The sequence below is a fragment of the Pongo pygmaeus genome, chromosome 18, assembly GCF_028885625.2.
Source record: "Pongo pygmaeus isolate AG05252 chromosome 18, NHGRI_mPonPyg2-v2.0_pri, whole genome shotgun sequence".
In the NCBI taxonomy this organism is placed as follows: Eukaryota; Metazoa; Chordata; class Mammalia; order Primates; family Hominidae; genus Pongo; species Pongo pygmaeus.
In genome coordinates this window covers 26976282-26999816 of record NC_072391.2, presented here as the reverse complement: position 1 = coordinate 26999816, position 23535 = coordinate 26976282, and the positions used below count along the sequence as shown (strand labels likewise).

Below are 23535 nucleotides of genomic sequence, written 5' to 3'. Positions count from 1 at the left end.
CTAAAATCCACCTGAAACACTGAAAAATATATATTGATTGTTTACAATGTGCTAATCATTTTACACACAGTTTTATTTAAACCTCATAACTCTGTGGAGGAGAGTGCTATTATCATGTTCCATTTTACAGATGAGGAGACTGAGGCTTGAGGCTTAGGTGACTTGCCCAAGGTTCTAGAGCTATTGCATGCCAAAGTTAGATCTTGAAAACCAGCATTCACTCACTTACCCCCAGGTAGCCTCCAGGAATTCAAGTAGAAGGACGCACTGATTCGGACATTTGTGGGAATACCTTACTAGCTTCCAAAGGTGCAGGGAGATCCTTCCAGTGGCTCAAGTGTGGATGAGCAAAGTTCAGCTTCCAAGATGGACATGAGCCAGTTTGGAGGCAGGGGAGTGAGTTTGTGTAGGAAACACCCAAAAGAAACAAAACACCCCAGCTCGGTTGGTTACGACAAGGCAAAACCTTTAATAACATGAGTGCTTATTACATTAGCTGCTTCGGGGCTCTGACATCTTTGATTTCTGGTCATGTTTTTCTAACACGTAAAGGTGAATGCCTCCCTCAGGGCCACCTGTGAGGTGGTTGGTTTCCTGAGGATTTGTGTGGGTAGACAATGGGGACAACTATTAACGCGCCTGATGGAGATTCGGAAATCCCCCCTGGCCACCACCCGTGACTTTTAGTAAAGTCCTCTTCCAAGGAGGGAAGAATGTGGAGGTCCTTCCAGTAAAGAAGGAAGAAAGGAAAACATCTGGCACAGATACACAGAGAGAGGAATGACATTAAGGGATTGGCTTGAAAAGTTAGGGAGGATGGAGGGGTTAGGACTTGGAGGGTGAGGGGAAAATTTGGGAGAGGGCTGAGTCCATTTGGTTTCATTCTTTGTAAAAAGTAATACCATCACAAGGACCATGCCATGCAACCTCAGAGACATCTCTGTACACTTCCCCCAAGGCTGTGCTGGGCGTGGGGCAGAGGTCAGAGGTCAGTTCAGACGGGCGTGGTGCGCCTGTTGGCCGGATTATTATGCAGTGACTCTTTGAACTCTTTGGGTGTGGAATTGTGGAACTGTAGAAAAGCGTGGTCCCGGTCGGAGTTGAGGAGGGTCCCCATGGTGATCTTTGAGGGGTCCCGGGAGAGGGTGAACATCGAGATGTCAGTGGAAGGGATGGTGTGGAAGCCTTTGCTGATGGGAGACAGGTCTCGGGATCTGGGCTCCGTGGAGCGAGAACTTGACCGCCTCCGGAATCGATACCTGTAGGGTGGGAGGCGGGCAAAAGTAGATTTCTTCAGGAACTCCGAGTGGGATTTGGCTCGTAACTGCTGATGTTTTTCAATATAGATGTGCACAGCAACCACTCCTACAATTTCTGCGATGATGAAAGAGAAGGCTCCGAAATAAAAGGACCAACCATAGGAGTAACTTTTTTTGGAGTCACGCTGCCCGGGGTCTCCGGCGTTGGCTGATATATAAACTATGATGCCAATGATGTTGCTTAACCCTAAGAGAAGGGGAAAAGAAAAACATGTCCTTTATACACCTCGGAGAGAACTGTCACTTTCCATCTTAAAATATTTATAGAACATGTGGAGGTAATGGGGAGAGAGGAGAATGGATTATAGCTGGGAAATCCAACCACCTAGCTCTTCTTGCATGGTCTGTCACTTAGGAAATGAAGAATTCTGCTGCTCAGTTCCAGGCAATGTGTATTCAGCTGAAGAATACACCCTACTCCTACAGCAAGTACAGAAGAACTCAGAATGCACTTATTTTTCCCTTAGAAGCAATTCATCTCATCAACACTTAATCTTTGGCACTAAGTCATGAAGATTGTAAAATGAACAAGATACACGCCCCTGCCCTTGAATTCTTTACCATTAGTAGCAAAGACTGACATGTAAATGCAATTACAGGAAAATACAGTAAGGGTTCTACCGGAGACACATAAAAATTGTTCAGGAAGAGAAGGAGAGAAAAAGACTAAGAACCTGGCACTGAAGATGAGGTGACATTTGAGCCGGATCCTGAAAATTAAATAGGGGTAAGCCGGGAGATGAAAGACTGTTGACGATGGCATGTGAGAGAAGCCATTGAGAATGACTTACTAGGGTTCTAACTTGGATGCCTGGGAGGCTGGTGGCATTTTGAGCTCAAATAAGAGGCAGCAGAGAATCCAGCTTTAGATAAAAGAGGAGGTTTGAACACATTAAGTTGGAAGTGCTTATGGAAAATCCAAATGGAGCTGCTCGGTGGGAATGTATGGGTCTGCAGCTACAATTTGGGACAATAAATAAACACATGGGGAAGAGGTGGGAGCTTACCAAGTCTTTTTATCTGCACAGGATATGATAATGCTTCAGATCAGCTGTTGTTTGAGCACCAGGGCACCAGGACTTGGGGAGCAGGAAGCTGTTACCTCCAACAGGCGAGGCTTGCAGACTTAGCTTCCCAAAGTGCCAATATTGTTGGAAATAACTGCTTAGCCCACTGGAGAGGAATCAGTTTCCTAGGTAGTGGTCAGTAGGAGCAGGAGGTTTGGAGGGCTGTGCACATCTCTGCCTACCTTTCTCATGTTCTTACTCTGAAGGGGATATGTCTCTTTTTGTCCCTTTGTTTCAAGGGCCTCATCCAGGGCTTGGTGCCAACAATGACTCATGGAGGTTGTTGGTACACCAGCTGGCATCTCTTTGCCTCCAAATTTAGGCTACCTGTAGGGTGGTGCTAAATGGAGGTTGTCCCTCATTATAGTTTTCGACAACAGTTGGTGAATAACCATTTCCAGGAGCCTCCTGAATTCTCTCTCTATTCCTTGAATGTTCCGTACTCTTTGTGGGCATCCCCAAGATCTCCTTACAGTCCAGCAACCAAAGGGTTAAAGCTTGGCAGAGCAGGAGACACAGGACTGTGCTCCAGTGCCACCCTTCTGCTTAGCTGGTGCACATGCATTAGGATTATTAGATTTTTTTTAAAGATGGGATCTTGTTCTCTTACCCAGGCTGGAGTGCAGTGGAACAATTCTAGCTCATTGTAACCTCAACCTCCTGGGCTAAAGGCATCCTCCCTCCTCAGCCTCCTGAATAGCTGGGACTACAGGTATGTGCTACCAAGCACAACTAAGTTAATTTTTTTTTTTTTTTTTTAGAAATGGGGTCTTGCTATGTTACCCAGTCTGGTTTTGAACTCCTGGCCTCAAGTGATCCTCCCACCCTGGCTTCTCAAAATGTTGGGATTACAGACATGAGCCATCATGCCCAGCCTCAATATTTTGAATAGGACTTCTCATTATATTTCATCTAAAATTTGTCTCCAGAGTACAGGGCTAAAATCTGCTGCTTCTCTCCTGCCTCCTCTTGGCTGTACCCAGCACAGACATTCAGCAGGTAGGTAGCAAGTTCTCATCACTGAGCTATTTCTTATTATGCGGGTTGACACATCCAGCTCTGTGTCAGGCTGCAAGAAACCACAGGGTGACAAACGGCTCCTCTTCCTGGAGTGTCAATTTGGCTTGAAGATGAGTAGGGAAGACATATTCTTTTATATTAAAATGAACATGGATATAATAAGGAGGAGAAGGCAGAATTCACATGAATTTTTAAGTTAAATGGGAGTCAGACTTCAAAGACGTCTCAGCTCAATGAAGGTGGCTTCTATTGATGCCCCCTGACTCCCCCGGGCCATGTTTTTTCTCTCCTCTGCCATGAGGAATATTTTGGTGGCAAAGTTTGGAAAGTCCCCAAAGAAGGTCTTTCTGGGGGCAGCGTGGTGGGTGGGGGGGAGTGGGGAAGCAAAGAAAGAAGTTCAAAGAGAGGCTCAGATATCAGACTAAGCTGATAGGAAGCCAAGCGAGTTGCCAATTGTTTACAGGGGGCTTACCATGTGCCAGGCACTGTGCAAAATCTTTATATGCATCATACCTATTAACCATTGCAGCAGGCCCACTTAAAAAATGATTTCTCTTTTACAGATGGGGAAACAGACACAGAGAAGGTAAGTAACTTCCCATGTAGAGCACAGCCATTAAATTAAAAGTAATTGTAAAAACCACAATTATTTTTGCATCAACCTAATAGAAAATGGTTGAAGTGAGATTTGAATCCAGAGCTCTTAGCCACGGTGGATTTAGATTTCAGTAACAAGGCTTAGGGAAAACAAGATCTGAGTAGGCAATTGCTTTGTCCTACTTTCAGACTGTAAACTCCCTGAGGGCAGGGACTAGGCTTATCTCCTTCGTTGCTATGGCTGTAACTCCCAGCCCAGAGTCTGATTCATAGCAAGAGGGCAATGCATATTTGTTGAATGAGTGAATGAGTGGAGTTGATATGAGAATTAAATGGTACATTGTATATGATAACAGCTACTATGTGTTGAACACATACTGGATGATAAGCACCACTCTGGGCACTTTATCGATACCAACTTATTTAATCCTCTTAACAGCTTCAAGAGGTGTGGCCATTATGATTCTCATTTTTCAGATGGGGAAATAAATGGAAGCACAGAAGGATTAAGTGACTTGCCCAAGGTCACACAGCAGGAAAGTAGTAGAGCTAGGTTTGCACCAGGCAGCCTGACTTCAGAGCTTACACTCTTGGGCATTCTGCATAGTATCTGACACATAGTAGGTGCTCAATAAAGAATTGTTTTCTCTTTTTTCCCCCCAGCACTCTTATTTACCGATTTAAAGGGTTGTTAATTGCTTGCCTCAAATGATCAACCTTAGTGTAGATGAGCAAAAAACAGCCTTAGAGAGTAGTGAATCCTCCAATCCTTTCATTTTAGAGGTGGAAAAACAAGATCTTCAGGTTCTTTAGGGAGATCAGTGGAAGGGTCTAGGATTAGACCCCAAGCCTCTGCCTTCCCGTCAGGCTTCCTCCACACACTCACACGCTTTCTAGTTCCTACGTGTCTAACCTACCTGCCATCCCTCACAATACCTCTTGTGAGAAGAAAGTTGCTGGTGACACACTCTTCCCTAACAATCCCCTTGGGGGACAAAATAATGATCTTCTCTTGTTCTTAGGAAACTCTCACATCAGCATGACACTGGTACTGATCCTCTGGATCGGCCAAGCACCCGGGAGATCTGGACGGGGCCACCAGTGACAGGAGCGTGCCCCAAGACAAAACAAGTCCCTGGGTTTGCCAGATGCTAACATCTGTCCACACAGAGCAAGGTAGAGGCCACTGCCACCTGTGGGCTGATCTCATTCCCCTGGGGCAAGATGGCAGTTTTCTTTCTGGTCTGTTGCTTGAGTCGGTTCCCAGAGACTCAGCTTTAGACAGTCTCCCTTTCTCATCTCACAGAAGGGGAAGCAGTGGGGAAGGAATTCGAGCAAGATCTTGTGGGGCTCCAGATTTTGGAACCGTGTTGTTGCTCCTTTTCTAATACTAGAAAATAATATTGTGCTTTCTCTGTTAAGTCTCTGATATGGTTTGGCAATCTGTCCCCACCCAAATCTCACCTTGAATTTTAATAATCCCCATGTGTAAAGGGTGGAGCCAGGTGGAGATAATTGAATCAAGGGAGGAGTTTTCCCCATACTGTTCTTATGGTAATGAATAAGTCTCATGAGAGCTGATGGCTTTTTTTTTTTTTTTTTTCAAGATGGAGTCTCACTCTGTCACCAGGCTGAAGTGCAGTGGGGCGATCTTGGCTCACTGCAAACTCTGCCTCCTGGGTTCAAGAGATTCTCCTGCCTCAGCCTCCCAAGTAACTGGGACTACAGGCGTGCACCACCACGCCCAGCTAATTTTTGTATTTTCAGTAGAGACAGGTTTCACCATGTTGGCCAGGATGGTCTTGAACTCCCGACCTCATGATCCACCCGCCTCAGCCTTCCAAAGTGCTGGGATTACAGGCGTGATCTGGTGATTTTATAAAGGGGAGTTCTCTTGCACAAGCTGTCTTGCCTGCTGCCATGTTAAGACATGATTTTGCTCTTCCTTCGCCTTCCACCATTATTGTGAGGCCTCCCCAACCATGTGGAACTGTGAGTCAATTAAACTTCTTTCCTTTATAAATTACCGAGTCTCGGGTATGTCTTTATTAGCAGTGTGAGAACAAACTAATACAGTCTCCTTCCAGCAAACCCCATGCAGCTGGTACTATTATCATTATGATTACGACTATTTTGAGACAGGGTCTTGCTCTGTCACCCAGGCTGGAGTGCAGTGGTGTGATCATGACTCACTGCAGCCTTGACCTCCCGGGCTCTAGCAATCCTCCCACCTAAGCCTCCTGACTACCTGGAACTATAGGCACCCACGACCAGGCCTAGCTAATTTTTAAACTTTTGTGCAGATCGGGTCTCGCAATGTTGCCTAGGCTAGTCTTGAAGACCTGTGCTCAAGTGATTCTTCTGCCTCGGCCTTCCAAAGTGCTGGGATTACAGGCACGAGCCACTAAGCCCAGCTGCAGTTGGTACTATTATTATTTGCCATGTTATAGTGAAGGAAACCAAATTACAGAGAGATGATCACATTTCCCAAGGCCTGATTGGTGGATCCAGGATTGAAATCCAGGGGGGTTGCAAGCCACTCTTCCTCACCATTTTATACTCTCCACCGCTGTCCCCATCCCAATCAGTACTCTGCCATCAACTTGCAAAGTTTGAAAGTCATCACCAGAGTCCAGCCCCGTCTTCCTCCATCCCTGCCCTGTTCTTTTCTTCTCTAAAGCATTTCATCCAGATGGCACTGATCCATCCCAAGAGGAGTGAGGTAGGAAGAGCTGGTAAAGGGATGAAAGCAAGGATGCAGGATGAAAACCCAGAGGGAAGCAAGGAAGACAGGACACCAGTGAAGGGATGGAGGTGGAGGGTGGTAAAAGAAGGCAGAGAAGAGGACCCTTTAACAGGACCCTTTTCTGAAAGTTGTCTCTCAGCGTCCTTGCCACCCTGTGCCTTCTTCTGGTCAGGGCTCCTATTGACTGTAAGGTCTTCCCCCAGAGCATCTTGGGCTGCTGGTCTTTACCTTGTTCCCAGAGATGCTTGGAATGATATGAGGATTTGAGTACTTCAAAAGCTGGATGGGGCTGGACTCTCGTGATGACTTTCAAACTTTTCAGGGTGATGGCAGAGTGTTGATTGGCACAGGAACAGTGGAGGAGAGTATAAAATGGCGAGTAAGAGAGGCTTGAACAATAATTAGCTGTCAAACACAAATCTCAAAGGGCCAGAGATCGTATATTAACATGCCCAAGTGAACACAAAAATGCAACTCTATATTTTTACATTTACTTATTTATTTTTTAGAGATGAGACTTCACTTTGTCACCCAGGCTGGAGTGGAGTGGCAAGATCTTGGCTCACTGCAGCCTTGACGTCCTGGGCTCAAGCGATCCTCCCACCTCAGCTTCCTGAGTAGCTGGGACCACAGGTGTGCACCACCACACCCAGCTAATTTTTTAATTAAAATTGTTTTTTATAGAGATGAGGGTCTCACTGTGCTGCCCAGGCTGGTCTCGAACTCCTGGGCTCAAACAATCCTCCTACTTTAGCCTTCCCAGTCAATCAGTTCACACGTACCACATATGCAAGCAGCAAGCATGTATGTACACTCATAAATCTCTCTCTCCTTTTCTGTTTCTCTCTCCTGCCCCTTTCTTCTTCCCTCTCTCTGTTTCAATCTCAGCTGATCCTGCCATGCTGTTTCCTCCCTGTTTTTCCTTCATGCCGGCTTTAGCTAGAGTTTTGGCATCTTTGGTTCTAATTAAATTCTTTGAGTTCTCATCCTTAGCACAACAACTGGAACATTTTCTTGCTCCTTCCCTGGAGGGAGCCCTGAATAGCATTGCTTCCTCCATGTGGCCCTGGCTTCGGTTTGGTATCTGTGAAGATCTCAGGGCTGGGGCCAGACACTCACCTGCAGAGACAAAAAAGATGCCCGCGCTGAGAATGACGTTGTGTCTGCTGCGGTGGAACTCACTGGCTGCCACGCAGAGCCCGCCGAAGAACAGCAGCGTGACACTGAGGATGGGGAAGACACTGGAGGCCCTCACAGCTCCTGCGGAGAGAAGGAGAGAGGCTTCTGCTTGTGCCCAGCCTGCCCCTGGGGTCCTCCCATTGCAAGCGTAGGAGTGCCTGAGAGGAAGGCAGCACAGGAGGAGAGCAGAGCCCATGTCTAACATGGGCATGAGACCAGGTGCTCAGGGCCTGTGCTTAAGAGTCTTGGCACTTGGGGTTGATGCTCTACAGTCACCGTTCTGAGAGTCTTAACAATTTTATAATTGAATGTGTGTTTTATAAGTGAAGTCTGATGGGACACTGACACATGCGCTGGGGCTTGGAGACTTGACTTATGTGGAACCCCACTCTCTACCTCCCCACCTATCACCAACATCTTCCCACCTCCCTGCCTCCCTGGAAAAGGCTCTCAAACGCCCATTCTCCCTCCTCAGCCCAGCGACTACTGCCCCCACTTTGCCCTTGGTGGGAGCCCAGGCACGGACACAAGGAGAATCAGAGTTGGGTGCAAGCCTCAGGTTCCTGGGAGGGTTTGCACTCACCAGGAGAATGTCCCTGCACCCAAGGAGGGTGATATTAAACGGCAAATAGAAAACACCATGATAGATCGAGAGCAATTGCAGAAAAAATTAAAAGTTTTTTGTTCTGTTTTGTTTTTTGCCTGAGGTTTTTTTGAGATGATGCTTGTTCTGTCACTCTGGCTGGAGTGCAGTGGTGCAATCATGGCTCACTGTAGCCTCACCTTCCAGGCTCAGGCAATCCTCCTGCCTCAGCCTCTCTAGTAGCTGGAACTACAGGCATGTGCCACCATGCCTGGCTGATTTTTGTATTTTTTGTAGAGATGGGATCTCACCAAGTTACCCAGGCTGGTCTAGAACTCCTGGCCTCAAGCAATCTTCCCGCCTCAACCTCTCAAAGTGCTGGGATTATAGGCATGAGCCACTGCGCCCAGCCTAAGAGCCCAGGATTTTCATTTCACACTGGACCCTGCAAATGACGCAGCCAGCCCTGCATACAGGGACTCCCATCAGACCACATGCTGCTCATTAAAATGCAGAATCTTTCCCTGCATGCATCTACATTTGCATAGTAGAGAGTGTGACAATACCCATTGAATACCCATTTAGTCACGAATGAACAAATGAATTTGCTTATTCATTTGACAAATATTTCTTGAGCACCTAATAGATGTTAGGTGTTGTGACGGGTGCTGCAGTCATAGCTGACATGTTTAACCGCCGCAAGGGTGCAGGCACTGCCCTTCAAATGGGACACTGGCTGAGGAGTCAAAGCAGAGTCCTGGAGGTCCGTGTGTCAGCTTCTTATTAAATACTTTCTGGATCATGGAAGGCCCTAAGGTCCTGGGAGAGGGGCCCCATGTGATTGGGGTCCCAGTATTTACCCATCCAGTATAAGAGTATTTTCTGGTGGGTCCAGGCCAGAATACATCAGCTGAATAAATTCTGTGCTCATTGGTTTACCAAGGAGCCAGGGGTCCTGTCATCAAGGGGCTTACACTCTAGTAGCAATGACAGGCAGGACCAGCTGCATAATTTACAGGGCCTTGTGCAACACAAAAATGTGATGCCTAGCCAGGCATGGTGGCTCACGCCTGTAATCCCAACACTTTGAGAGGCAGAGGTGGGTGGATCACCTGAGGTCAGGAGTTCAAGACCAACCTGGGCAACATGGTGAAACCTGTCTCTACTAAAAATACAAAAATCAGCTGGGCACGGTGGAGGGCACCTGTAATCCCAGCTACTTGGGAGGCTGAGGGAGGAGAATTGCTTGAGCTCAGGAAGTGGAGGTTGCAGTGAGCTGAAAATTGCGCCATTACACTCCAGCCTGGGCAACAGAGCAAGTCTCTGTTTCAAAACAAATGAACAAACAAACAAAAAATAGTGAGGCCTCTTGTTCCAGAATTGTTAAGAATTTCAAGATAGTGACAGCAGAGCATGGAACCAAGGGTGGGGCCCTTCTGAGGGCTGAGCCCTGTGTAACAGGTAGGACCACAAGAATCCAGGCAAGCCTGGGAGCAGTGGCTCACGCTTGTAATCCCAGCAGTTTGGGAGGCTGAGGCGGGAGGATCACCTGAGGTCAGGAATTTGAGATCAGCCTGGGCAACATGGCAAAACCCCATCTCTGCTAAAAAAATAAAAAATTAGCCAGGCATGGTGGTGTGTGCTTGTGTTCTCAGCTACTTAGAGGGCTGAGGTAGGAGGATCACTTAAGCCCAGGAGGCGGAGGCTACAGTGAGCTGAGATCGTACCACTGCACTCCAGCCTGGGCAACAGAGTGAGACCTTGTCTCAAACAAACAAACAAACAAACAAACAACAACAACAAAAAACCCCATAACCCAGGCAAGAGCCCTTCATAGCTTGGACTAGGGGGGTAGACATGGTAAGACGTGGCCAGATTCAGGGTGTACTTTATATTTTGAAAGTAAAGCCAACAGAATTCGCTGATGGATTGGCCATGAGCTGCGAGTTGTGTTTGGTCTTAGGTGCTGAGCGAATGGAGGAGCCTCTCCTGACCAAGGACACGTGCAAGGCAATGGGGTGGGGCCAGGGAGGGACGCGAGTTTATTTTGGCTCAGGGGTTCAAAACTTAGTTCACATTGCTCAGTGTTCAAGCCTTTAACCTCCATATTCACTAGGTGTTTTTCTGCCTGTTTAGCTCTGGCCATTTTCATTTGCTACTGGACTTTCATTCATTTGCTTGTGTTTTCAGTTTTCTGAAAATTTGGTAACTTATTTAACCTGTGGGCCTAGGAGGGATGAAGAGGGAGACCTGAAGTGGGGGGCTGACGGCACACAGGCGTGAGGAGGTCAGGAGATCGAGACCATCCTGGCTAACACGGTGAAACCCCGTCTCTACTAAAAATACAAAAAATTAGCCAGGTGTGGTGGTGGGCGCCTGTAGTCCCAGCTACTCAGGAGGCTAGGCAGGAGAATGGTGTGAACCCGGCAGGCAGAGCTTGCAGTGAGCCGAGATCGCACCACTGCGAGACTCTCTCAAAAAAAAAAAAAAAAAAAAAAAAAAAAAAAAAGAGAAGATGGAAGGGATTTTGCTTTGGTTTTGAAACTGCCCAATCCTTCCTTCTTTCTTTCTTCCTTTCTTTCTTTCTTTCTTTCTTTCTTTCTTTCTTTCTTTCTTTCTTTCTTTCTTTCTTTCTTTCTTTCTCTTTCTTTCTTTCTTTCTTTCCTTCTTTCTCTCCTTCCTTCCCTCCCTCCCTCTCTCTCTCTTTCTTTCTTTCTCTCTCTGTCTTTCTTTCTTTCCTTCTCTCTCTCTCTCTTTCTTTCTTTCTTTTTTTTTCTTTCTTTCGTCTTTCCCCCTTCCCTTCCCTTCCTTTTTTTGATGGAGTCTCGCTCTGTCACCCGTGCTGGAGTGTAATAGTGCGATCTCGGCTCACTGCAAACTCCACCACCCGGGTTCAAGCAATTCTCCTGTCTCAGCTTCCCGAGTAGCTGGGACTACAGGCGCATGCCATCATGCCACCCTAAGTTTTGTATTTTTAGTTGAGACTGGGTTTCACCATATTAGTCAGATTGGTCTCGAACTCCTGACCTCAGATGATCCACCCGCTTTGGCCTCCCAAAAGTGCTGGGGTTACAGGCGTGAGCCACCATGCCTGACTGAAACTGGCCCAATTTTCTAACAGGCTGGATGGCCATGAACTGAAGCTTGAGAAACTTACATGTGTAAGTTTCAATGAAATGAAATGCACCTGCTGCCTGTTGGCCAAATCCTCTTCCTTGCCCCTCCTGTTTTCCTTCCTGGCTATATCAACCCTTAACTTTAGTTAGGCATGATTAGTGTCCTTGCTGAGTTCTGGCCTGCTGCAAAGTCCTGCAGTTCTATTATGCAGGCTTGCAGGAGACAGAGCTGGCCCCTGGTTCCTTTAGCTCCCAGGTCGACGGGGCCATCCCAGGGAGTGAGCTCTGGGGTTCTGTATGTGAGTGTAGCTTATTTTTAATGGGCCCAGCTGTGGGCACAACTTATTTATAATTTGTAAAAATGTACGCATATGACCTATGGGTTTCCAGTTGGATTCTTGCCTTGGGCTCTTGCAAATATTAGGGGCAAGTCTCCTCCAGTGGTTTCAAGCACCTGTTAGGGGCTTGTGGACTAACCTTTAAAGGGATCATTTGCATTGTATATTGACAGGAATTGCTTGAATATTCAATGTAATGAGTGTAATTAATAAAAAGTGAATACCTTTTAAAAAATCAAAGGATGATTAACCTTTGATGTGTGCCCTAAGAAAATGATCTGAATGTTTGAAGCTATTGAACTGTGTTGGTTACACAAAAATGGATATTTGGGCCTGGCACAGTGGCTCATGCCTGTAATCTCAGCACTTTGGGAGGCAAAGGCAGGTGGATTGTTTGAGGACAGGAGTCCTGGGCAACACAGGGGGACCCCAGCTCTACAAAAAATGTAAAAAGAAATTAGCCAGACATGGTGGTGGTGGGTGCCTGTAGTCCCAGCACAAGAGGTTTGAGCCTAGGAATTTGAGGGTGCAGTGAGCTATGATCGTGCCACTGTACTCCAGCCTGAATGACAGAGTAAGACCCCATCTCAAAAAAAAAAAAAAAAAAAGTTTATGTTTGAAACATGTGGATAGGAGATATGTAAATGTGACTGTTTCCCAAGTGGTGCAATCATCATTTGGGAACCCATTGGTGGGGAGACCCCACTCTTTGCCCCACAAATAAGATACAAGCAGATTCCGTCAACTCTGGCTATAAGTGTCTGCCTCAGACAGGAAATTTTCTACTGCCATTTTCTCCTAAGTCAGTGGAAGTCCACCTTGCATTTGTTTTAGCCCAGTGGACACATGGTGACTTAAGATCAAAGAAGTTTTTACTGTCTTCCTTCCCTGTTTCTCCTCCCCAAACTATACGGAGCTAAGTTAAGGTCTTAAGGGTGGGGACATAAGCTTGTTCAAGTGTAGCCCCACCATTGGAGTCTGAATAGGACTTTCCAAGTCCAATGCTGTGTTGTGGGAGTCTCTAGTCAACAGAACCTGTGGGCTTTGAACCTTCTGCTGTCAGAGGCGTTGGAAACAGAGCGACTCCATCTTGAATAGGGGATGGGTAAAAAGAAGCTGAGACCTGCTGGGCTGCATTCCCAAGCACAGGATGAGATAGGGGGTCAACACAAGATACAGGTCACAATGACTCTGCTGTAAAACAGGATGCAGTGAAGAAGCCAGCCCAAACCCACCAAAACCAAGATGGTGATGAAAGTGACCTCTGGTCATCCTCACTGCTCATTATATGCTAATTATAATACATTAGCACGTGAAGAGACACTCTCACCAGCGCTGTGACACTTTACAGATGCCATGGCAATGTCAGAAGTTACCCTATGTTCTTAAAGTGGGAGGAACCCTCAGTTCCGGTAATCGCCTGCCCCTTTCCTGGAAAACTCATGAATAATTCGCCTCCTATTTACCATTAATCAAGAAATAACTATAATATACTAGGTCAAGCAGTCCATGCCACTGCTCTGTCGATGGAGTAGCCATTCTTTTGTTTCTTTGCTTCTCTAATAAACTTGCTTTCACTCTACTTTGTGGACTCACCCTGAATCTTTCTTGTGTGAGATCCAAGAACCCTGTCTTGGGGTCTGGATCTGGACCCCTTTCCGGTAACACTGCTATGGGTTTATAGTGTAGCCTACCCCAAAGAGCATAGGAGAAAGAGGAAACAGCAGAAAAGTTGATATGCAGAATCCCAATCCCTCCAGGGTTGTGGGTCAGGACAGGGACTGGCAGAGTGAACACCAGCCAGGCAGGGAGAACCCTGCGGGAATGTGCTCCCAGCCCTACGTGGCTGGATCAGGAATTCCAAAACTCTCAGCAGGAAATCTGTGTGCTCATTAAGGCCTCTCCTTAACCTTAGCCCAATTCTGCTGCTATTGCTGAAGCTTAGGTGGACCATGGGCTAGGGGTGAGGAGAGAGGAAGGGACATCTTCCCAGACGAGAGAAAAATACTTTGTCAGAAAAGCTATGGGCCTCTCTGAAGAACTTAAAATCAGCTATACAAGTTGTGAAGAGAAGTCACAGTTCTGTTTAGTCTCTGACAGAGCAAACGTCAACATGTTTTATCAACATAAAAAAGAAAAACAAAGAAAATCTATGGGCACTCTTGGTAAAACCCCACTGGTGATGACTAACGCCATTCTCTATTGAGAAGATGCAAGCGATCTGTGTCATCTCTCAAATTTTGGTTAAGCTACATCTCTAAGTGTGGCTAATTTTGCTCTCCACACTGAATCTTTTTGAGCTGCTGATGTGAGGGGTGAGAAAAGAAAACAACTTTTATCTGAGTAATGCAAGTCCTTTTAATTATCAGGCCCAGAGAGACATTAAAATGAGACAGTGATCGTGTCCTTCTCTCCTCTTTGAGCTGGGTACTCTTCTCTTGAAATTGCTGGCTTTTGCCACAAGTAGGATAAATTAACCTAATAATGCTGCATCTGACACTATCCTCCACACCCTGTAGCCAATCACTAATCAATATTATTGATTAGTGCAATGGCACAATCAATGCAGTGGCACAATCACTGCAATGGCACTGCAGCCTCAGCTTCCTGGGCTCAAGCAATCCTCCCACCTCAGCCTCCCAAGTAGCTGGGACTAAGGGTGTGCACTACCATGCCTGGATAATCAAAAAAAAAAAAAAAATTTCTGTAGAGTAGGCAACTTACTATGTTGCCCAGACTGGTCTTGAACTCCTGGCTTCAAGTGATCCTCCCACCTTGGCCTCCTAAAGTGCTGGGATTACAGGTGTGAGCCATTGCACTTGGCCTCATTATTTTGAGTGAGTTCAACACACATTCTTGCTGAAGAAATTACATTAAAATCCCAAATCAAGTTCTTTCTGTGCCTTGACCAATGGAAGGCTCATCTCTGCAGTGAATTTTGCTATTGCTAATCCCATGCAAGAAACGGGAGCTAATGCATATTGCCTCCTGACTATGTGTTGGGCCCAAGCTAATTTTCATGACCCTGTCAGATAGATGACATTATAATCTCCATTTCAGAAAAAATGAAGAAAGGTAGGAACTAGAGAGGTAAAGCCATTTGCCCCAGGTCCAACCCAGCTAGTAGAGTCAAACAAGGGTCAAAGCCCAGATTCCAGAGGCCTTGGCTCAAAGCCACCACATTCTCTTGGCTCCTACATGCTGTAGTTGTGACAGTTCATGTCATATCCAGGTTACTGACTTTGGAAAAATCCTACAGAGACATTGGCTCTGTCCCAGTAGGACTGAAACTGGAGGGAAGTCAAAGAAGAGGTGAACTTGGGTTTGTATTTATTCTCCTAGGCCTGGCTCCTTGGGACCTCACCCATTAGCACCTCATGTCACCCATTAGCACTCTGCCATTAGCACCTCCAATCAACCCTCCTGGGAAAGTGAAAACTTGCATTCAGGTTAGAGAAAGTTCCTTAGATTTTTCTCCTAAACTGACTAAAAAGAACCTTTCAGTTTTGACTCACCTACTTTTCTGTCTTCCTTCCTCCCTTCTCTTTCTCTTTCTTTCTCTTTCTCTTTCTCCTTCTCATTCTCCTTTTCTTTCTCCTTCTTTTCAGGGACAGTCTCACTCTGTCACCCAGGCTGGACTGCAGTGGTATGATCATAGCTCACTGCAGCCTCAATCCCCTGGGCTCAAACGATCCTCCCACCTTAGCCTCCTGAGTAGCTAGGACTACAGGTGTGTGCCACCACATGCAGCTAATTTTTTAATTTTTTGTAGAGATGGGGTCTTGCTGTATTGCCCAGGCTGATCTCGACCTCCTGAGCTCAAGCGATCCTTTCTGGCCTCCGCCTCCCAGAGTGCTAGGATTACAGGCATGAACCATCCCCCACCCTACCCCCTGCTTCTTCTTTCTGTTTCTAATTCATTGAAACTAAAGAGGCTTTGCTCTCAGAACCACTTGAATGTCTCTGTGTACTGGCACATGGGGCTTCTTTGCACTTATCCATTTCTAGGGACAGATGCTGAGGAACCTCCAACTCAGAGGCAGCTGGGTAATGGCAGGGGCCTATCCCTTCCTCCCAGAGAGACCCGAGAAGTCGGGGAACTTACGCAGGAGATACTCGGCTGTGTCTTGTTCATAGTCAGCATCTTCAGGGAAGTGATCGATTTTCTTGCACACGCCTCGGAAAGCCCCTGTGGAAACAGATAAGGGTTCTGAGCCTGGGGGAGGAGACAGAGCTCCAGGGGCCCAGCCTGGGTCCTCACCGCTATGTGCAGATCCTTTCTCTGGTTGTTGGGGGCTGTAGGGTTGTTGGGCTGGTAGGCCCAAGAGCACCTTTATTTTTTATTAGAGACAGGGTCTCATTCTGTGGCCCAGGCTGGAGTGCAGTGGTGCAATCATGGCTCACTGCAGTCTTGAACTCTTGGGCTCAAGTGATCCTCTCACCCCAGCCTCCCAAGTAGCTGGGACTATAGGCATGTGCCACTATGCGTGGCTAATTAAACATTTTTTGATAGTGAGAACAAAAGGTCTCACTATCTTGCCCAGGCTGGCCTCAAACTCCTGGCCACAAGCGATCCTCCCTTCCTCAGCCTCCCGAAGTGCTAGGATTATAGGCATGAGCCAATGGGATCAGTCATCAACAGCATGTTTCTTTAGGGCACAAAAAAGAGACCAGTAGAGGCAAAAGATAAACAATACAAAGCAGGAGATGGAAATTTGCTACTTTTTAGATTTTGCATGATGTTGGGATCCACTTTAGAAGGGCAAAAACACCATGAAACATAAACACTAATTATGAAGACTATCTTATCTTTCCCCTCTCCTCCAGTCAATGAAGGAAAAAGCTGGTAGAATTCAAGTACATCATTTTTTTCTGCTCATTTTACCAATGAGGAAACAGGGCTTAAGAATTTTTCTTGAAATCACTCAGGTAAGTAGTTATTTAGGTTGATGTAAAAGTAATTGTGCAGTTGTGCAATTACTTTTGCGCCAACCTAAATAGAACCGGCATTCCAATCAAGAGCTGAATCCAGGCATTCCAGAATAGTCCACTCTCCCCAACGATGTTCATATCTAACCACAGGACACTCCCTTTCCCTCTCTGCCCTCCCAAAGGATCACAGCTCATTTCCCTCACTATGAGGTTCACCCCTTTGGGAGCCTCAGATTTGCTGAACATGCATCTTGAACATCCGTCCATGTTTGCTGTCTTTTTTGTTTTGTTTGGGACGGAGTTTTGCTCTTGTCGCCCAGGTTGGATTGCAATGGCACGATCTCGGCTCACTGCAACCTCTGCCTCCCGGGTTCAAGAGATTATCCTGCTTCAGCCTCCCGAGTAGCTGGGATTACAGGCACCTGCCACCATGCCCGGCTAATTTTTGTATTTTTAGGAGAGATGGGGTTTCACCATGTTGACCAGGCTGATCTCGAACTCCTGACCTCAGGTGATCCACCTGCCTCGGCCTCCGAAAGTGCTGGGATCACAGGCATGAGCCACCTTGCCCGGCTGAGGTGTGGATGTTTAATCATCATTTTGGGTGTTAGTTAACTAGACAGTTAACCAGTCTCTGGGGGCAGTTAATAGCTCTGCCAGTTCTTTTAAAGGACAAAAAATTTTCCAGAAATTATGCATTCTTGTCCCTTTCCCTGTCTGTGTAGCTGGAGTGGAATCAGGGGGGCGGGCATTGTGATGTCGTGGAAAATGGACAAGGTTCAGAATCAGACAGAGCTGCGTTGGTATTTCAGAACAGTTGTTGTAAGAATGAAATAAGGCTATACATGAACATGAGATAATTTTTGCAAAGCTCTAGGCATGTCATAATAATGGCTGACACTTATTAAGTGCTTCCAATTGGCCAGGCACATAGCTGAAACCTTACATCCCTTATCTCATTTACCCTTGTTTACCACCCCAGGAGGTAGAGGCTGTTAATATTAACATTTGATAATGAGACAATGGAAAATCACAGAGGAGATGGTGTCACAGCCGGTGAGTGATGGAATTGATTTTTGGATCCAGGTTTCAGAGGCTGTGGTTTCACCATTACACTATGAATAGTAGCCATTGTTATTATGGCTACTATCATGATGTCTATTATGATCTCATAAAAATAAGAGTGTCATATATTTAATTTCTACTATAAGTAGGCTCCAGGCCAGAGCCATTTCATAATAAATACCTTGGAATATGTAGAACATCTCCTTGGTTCTGATTCTCTGCTTACCAGGCAAATAATAGACTCAGAACCAGGAAGGAGGTTCAGGAGAGAAGACTCAAGGAAATTCTTAGAAAAAAGACAGACCCATAATTTATTCCCTGATATTGGAAAAAAAAGACCTTATTCATGCTTGTTCATATTTTAGAGTTTCATTTATATATTCCTGTTTGGTTTTAAGCCCCATCCCCTTCCAGTTGACTGGATAAGAAATCATAATAAGTAACACATGTGTGCACCTACTATACACCAGTTACCATCCTAAGCATTTACGCGTTTTTTTGTTTTTTTTTTTTTTCTGAAACTGAGTCTTGCTCTATTGCCCAGGTTGGAGTGCAGTGGCACGATCTCAACTCACTGCAACCTCCACCTCCCAGGTTCAAGCGATTCTTGAGCCTCAGCCTCCCGACCACCACTCCTGGCTAATTTTTGTATTTTTAGTAGAGATGAGGTTTCACCACGTTGGCCAGGCTGGTCTTGAACCCCTGACCTCAGGTGAACCACCAGCCTCAGCCTCCCAAAGCACTGGGATTACAGGTGTGAGCCACTGCGCCCGGCTACATTTATGTGTTTTATCCTCTTTAGCTATCTAAATGACTTTATGAGGTGCGTAATGTTATTTATTTATTTTTATTTATTTATTATTGTTTTGAGACGGAGTCTTGCTCTGTCGCCCAGGCTGGAGTGCAGTGGTGCAATCTCGGCTCACTGCTTGCTCTGCCTCCCGGGTTCACGCCATTCTCCTGCCTCAGCCTCCTGAGTAGCTGGGATTACAGGCACCCGCCACCATGCCTGGCTAATTTTTTGTATTTCTAGTAGAGATGGGGTTTCACTGTGTTAGCCAGGATGGTCTCGATCTCCTGACCTCATGATCTACCCGTCTCAGCCTCCCAAAGTGCTGGGATTACAGGCGTGAGCCACCACGCCCGGCCTGAGGTGCCTAATGTTATAATGAGGCAATATTATTAATATAAGGAGGAAATTGAAGCTTAGCCAAGTCACTGATTTACTCAAGGACACAGCTTGACATTTACCAGCTGACCCCAAAGTTCCTAACTACTATTATGAATTGCACTTTCTTCAACAAGTCTCAGTGTTGTGCTAAGTTCTTTGCCTGGTGGCTTCATGATCATTTTATAGCCTACCCCCTACTATTGATGTTGGCAATGAACTGGACCAGTGGCTTCTCCATTAACTATGCTTCCCCATGGCATGTCCCAGGGGCGCCTGGGCAGGGGAAGGGTGTTGGTAGTGACACCATCCATTGTTAGTTGATTTCCGTACTCCTCATTATTTGCTGTTTTCCACGAAAGATTTCAAAGGAAGAAAGTGTTCAGGTGAAGATGGAATGGGAACACTACTAAATACAGACCAGTCAGAATTACTGAGGAATTAGGAACTACGTACGTGTGGGCATCTGCTTGCAAAATGGGCCTATTCATGGTGGCTTCAGGCAGCTTGAAACTAAGACTTAGAACCAGCAAACGTCAGTAGCTCCTGGAGACGCAGTCACTAGTTTTGTTGTTGTTGTTGTTTGTTTGTTTTTTAGGCAGAGTTTCGCTCTTGTCACCCAGGCTGGAGTGCAATGGTGTAATCACAGCTCACTGCAACCTCCACCTCCCCAGTTCAAGCGATTCTCCTGCCTCAGCCTCCCAAGTAGCTGGGACTACAGGCATGCACCACTATGTCCAGCTAATTTTTTATTTTTAGTAGAGAAAGGGTTTTGCCATATTGTCCAGGCTGGTCTTGAACTCCTGGCCTCAGCTGATCCACCTGCCTCAGCCTCCTGAAGTGCTGGGATTACAGGCGTGAGCCACTGCGCCTGGCCTGCAGTCACCAGTTTTTAATGGTCTAAAGCAGCTTACTACCCACGGTTGTACAGCCCATGAGCCAAGAATGGTTTTTGCATATTTAGATGGTTGAAAAAAAATCGAAAGAATATTATTTGTGACCGGTAAAAAAATGTGAAATTCAGATTTCAGCGTCAGAAAATAAAATTTTATTGAAAGATAATCATGCCCATTTGTTTATATTGCTTCAATTTCCTCATTATAACATTAGGCTCCTCATGAAGCCATTTTGAGAACTAAAGTAAATAAAACCTGTTGATGCCACTATAACGGAGTTCAGTATTTGCCACAGAGAGAGCAAAGCTGAAAATATTTACTCTCTGGCTCTTTAACAACAATTTTGCTGGTCCCTGGTTTAAAGATTTCTGTCCCAAAAAGGCAAAAATGGAAAGCAAAGGGGAGTTTGGGACTTCTTGGGATAGAAGATGCAATCTAGGCTGGTATTTCTAAAATAGATAATATTTGCTTCTGGGGCAAATCTGGGTTGCAGACTGTTTCATTTTACGGTTTTATCTGTGTGTGTTTGTTTTACCTGCAATACTCTTTTGCGTATTTTATTTTTAAAAATTAAGTAAGCTTCTGCATTTTATTTTATTTTATTTTAATTTTATTTTATTTTGAGATGGAGTCTTGCTCTGTCACCCAGGCTGGAGTGCAGTGGCAAGATCTCGGCTCACTGCAACCTCCACCTCTGGGGTTCAAGTGATTCTCCTGCCTCAGCCTCCTGAGTAGCTGGGATTACAGGCATGTGCCACCATGCCTGGCTAATTTTTGTATTTTTAGTAGAGAGGGGGTTTCACCATGTTGGCCAGGCTGGTCTTGAACTCCTGACCTCAGGTGATCCGCCTGCCGCAGCCTCCCAAAGCGCTGGGATGACAGGCGTGAGCCACCGCACCTGGCCTAGGCTGCTGCAATTTAAAATTCTGAATATTTCACATTAAAAACTGATTCGCAGTTTCTCTTCAAAAATAGGGACCTCTGTCTTACATTTCCATGCGGGAGTAATGAATCTCTGGATGACGTAGCTGACATCAGCAGCCCTCTTTAGACTGGGTGTAAAATCTCCAGTGGGCCAAAGTCCCCACCTGGCTCTATATTCTTGCCTGGCCCTGTAGATATTTGAGTTTGCAACCCCTGAACCAAAATGTATTTAGTAAGAGCCCAGTCTTTGGTGTCCCACGTAGGGATGAATCCTGACTCAGCCACTTACTAGCTGTGGTACCTATGGCAAATTACCTCTCCAAATCTCAGTTCCCTCTTCTACAGAATGAAGATAACAATAGTAACTTCATGGAGTTGCCATGAGAATTAGTTGAGGCAGTAATAGCACTTATTACACCAGTTGCTGTTCTCAGCACTTTACACATAAATCTTTTAATTAGGCAATGACATAAAGCACTTAGTACAGTTCCTGGAGTATGGTAGGAACTCAGTATATTACAGCTATTATTACCGTTGGTTTTGGTAGGTATTTTAGGATCACAAGAGACACACTGGCGCCACGGTGAGATTTTAAGAAGCAATATAGAAGGAAAAGGAATCAAGCACTTTCCCCAAGGAAGACTCCACACTGAAAATGAATCTGTTGGCACCCCATGTCATACATGCATCACAAAGTGAGCTCGGACAGTCATGTAAGTAGCATATTGCTGGCTCCCAGAAATAACCACTATTTAGCATTTTTGTATATTTCCTTCCAGGCTTTTTTTCCCCTGTGCTTTCGCACACAAATGGCTTTACAAAACTGGGATCGTGCTGTTCTTCTCACTTGTATTTTCTTAGGAGTATCTTCCCATATCAGTAAATCTGAGAAAAGTAGAATGAGATTGGACTTGCCCACCCACTGTAGAAGATGGAAGCAAGAGAGATGGTGAAAACATGCAGACTGCAAGGATGAAGTCAGGATGCAGAGAAGAGCACTGTCCTGGCACAGCTTTAAGCTCAGGCATTGGAGCAGAGAGAGGTAGAAGCTAAAGCAGGAAAAGGATCAATGGCGTTTGGTCTGGGGGACGGATCCAGTGGTTACAGGTGAGGGAGGACAGGAGCTCAGGTGAGGGAGGACAGGAGCCCAGCGAAGGGCATGTGTGAGAGCTGAGCCCTGAGAATTCATAGACCCCAGAACCCCGGGAAGAGGTTTGGAGCAAAAGACAGAGCCAAAAGAGATTTCCAGAGGTGTTGAAGTACAGTTGCAGAGACTGGCTTTTTGGTGGCCACAGCTTCAACCTGGGGATAGAAGATTGTACCAATAGGTTGTCTCTGGTTCAGACAATGGGAAAGTACTTCTTTCACATGAGGAGGGGTGCTGTCCTTAAGTGGATACTCTTTTTTTCTTTTTCTGTTCCTTTTAAGTTGACATGTAACAATCGTACATATTTATGGGATACAGAGTGATACTTTGATACATGTATATAACGAATAATGATCAAATCAAGGTAATTGGTAAATCTACCTCTTTTAGCTTTTGGAAAAGATACACTAAATTATTTTATTTATTTATTTTGAGACGGGGTCTCGCTCTGTTGCCCAGTCTGTAGAGCAGTGTCATGCTTATGGCTCACTGAAGCCTCGACGTTCTGGGCTCAAGTGACCCTCCTACCTCAGCCTCCTATAGCTGGAACTACAGGTGTGCACCACCACACCTAGGCTAGTTTTTATATTTTTGTAGAGATGCGGGTCTTGTCATGTTGCCCAAGATGATCTTGAACTCCTGGGTTCAAGCGATCCTCCCACCTCAGCCTCCCATGTAGCTGGGACTACAGGTGTGCACCACCACAACCAGCTAATTTTTATATTTTTTGTAGAGATGGGGGTCTTGCCATGTTGCTCAGGCAGATCTTGAACTGCTGGACTCAAGCAATCTTCCCACCTAGGCCTCCAAAAGTGCTGGGATTACAGGTGTGAACCACCACACCTGGCCACACTAAGTTATTGTTAACCATATTCACCCTACAGTGCTATAGGATATTAGAACGTATTCCTCCCTTCTAGCTGTAACTTCTGACACTTTTTCTTAAAGGTCAAACTCTTGAAATTTTCCTACTGAAATCAGGACTGAGATAAGAATGCCTATCATTGCCTCGATTATTTGTTATGGTTCAACAAATTCTAGCACAAGAAGGAATAAAACAGAATTAAGAGTTACAAGCAACAGAAAAAAAATGGAATAAAATTACAATTTTTCCAGGTGATAGAATTAGTCTACTTAAGAAGCTGAAAGTAGGCTGGGTGCAGTGGCTCAAGCCTGTAATTCTAGCACTTTGGGAGGCTGAGGCGGGTGGATCACCTGAGGTCTGGAGTTCGAGGCCAGCCTGGCCAGCATGGTGAAACCCCGTCTCTACTAAAAATACAAAAATTAGCTGGGCGAGGTGGCGGGCGCCTATAGTCCCCGCTACTTGGGGTGCCGAAGCAGGAGCATCTCTCTAACCTGGGAGGCGTAGATTGCAGTGAGCTGAGATGGCACCACTGCACTCAGCCTGAGTGAGACAGCGAGACTCCAGCTAAAAAAA

General features: G+C 45.9%; 1 protein-coding gene across 1 annotated transcript in view; it reads right to left on the bottom strand.

The window, feature by feature from the left end:
• Positions 1-445: 445 nt before the first annotated feature.
• Positions 446-23535, bottom strand: part of CACNG3 (calcium voltage-gated channel auxiliary subunit gamma 3) — a 109275-nt gene continuing 86185 nt past the window's right edge. Inside the window, exons 2-4 of the mRNA XM_054454156.2 lie at positions 16071-16154; positions 7869-8009; positions 446-1506 (exon numbers count right to left, since the gene is read on the bottom strand). Of these exons, the coding sequence (XP_054310131.1) occupies positions 995-1506; positions 7869-8009; positions 16071-16154 (737 nt within the window). The 3' untranslated portion in view covers positions 446-994. The remainder of the gene's footprint in view (positions 1507-7868; positions 8010-16070; positions 16155-23535) is intronic.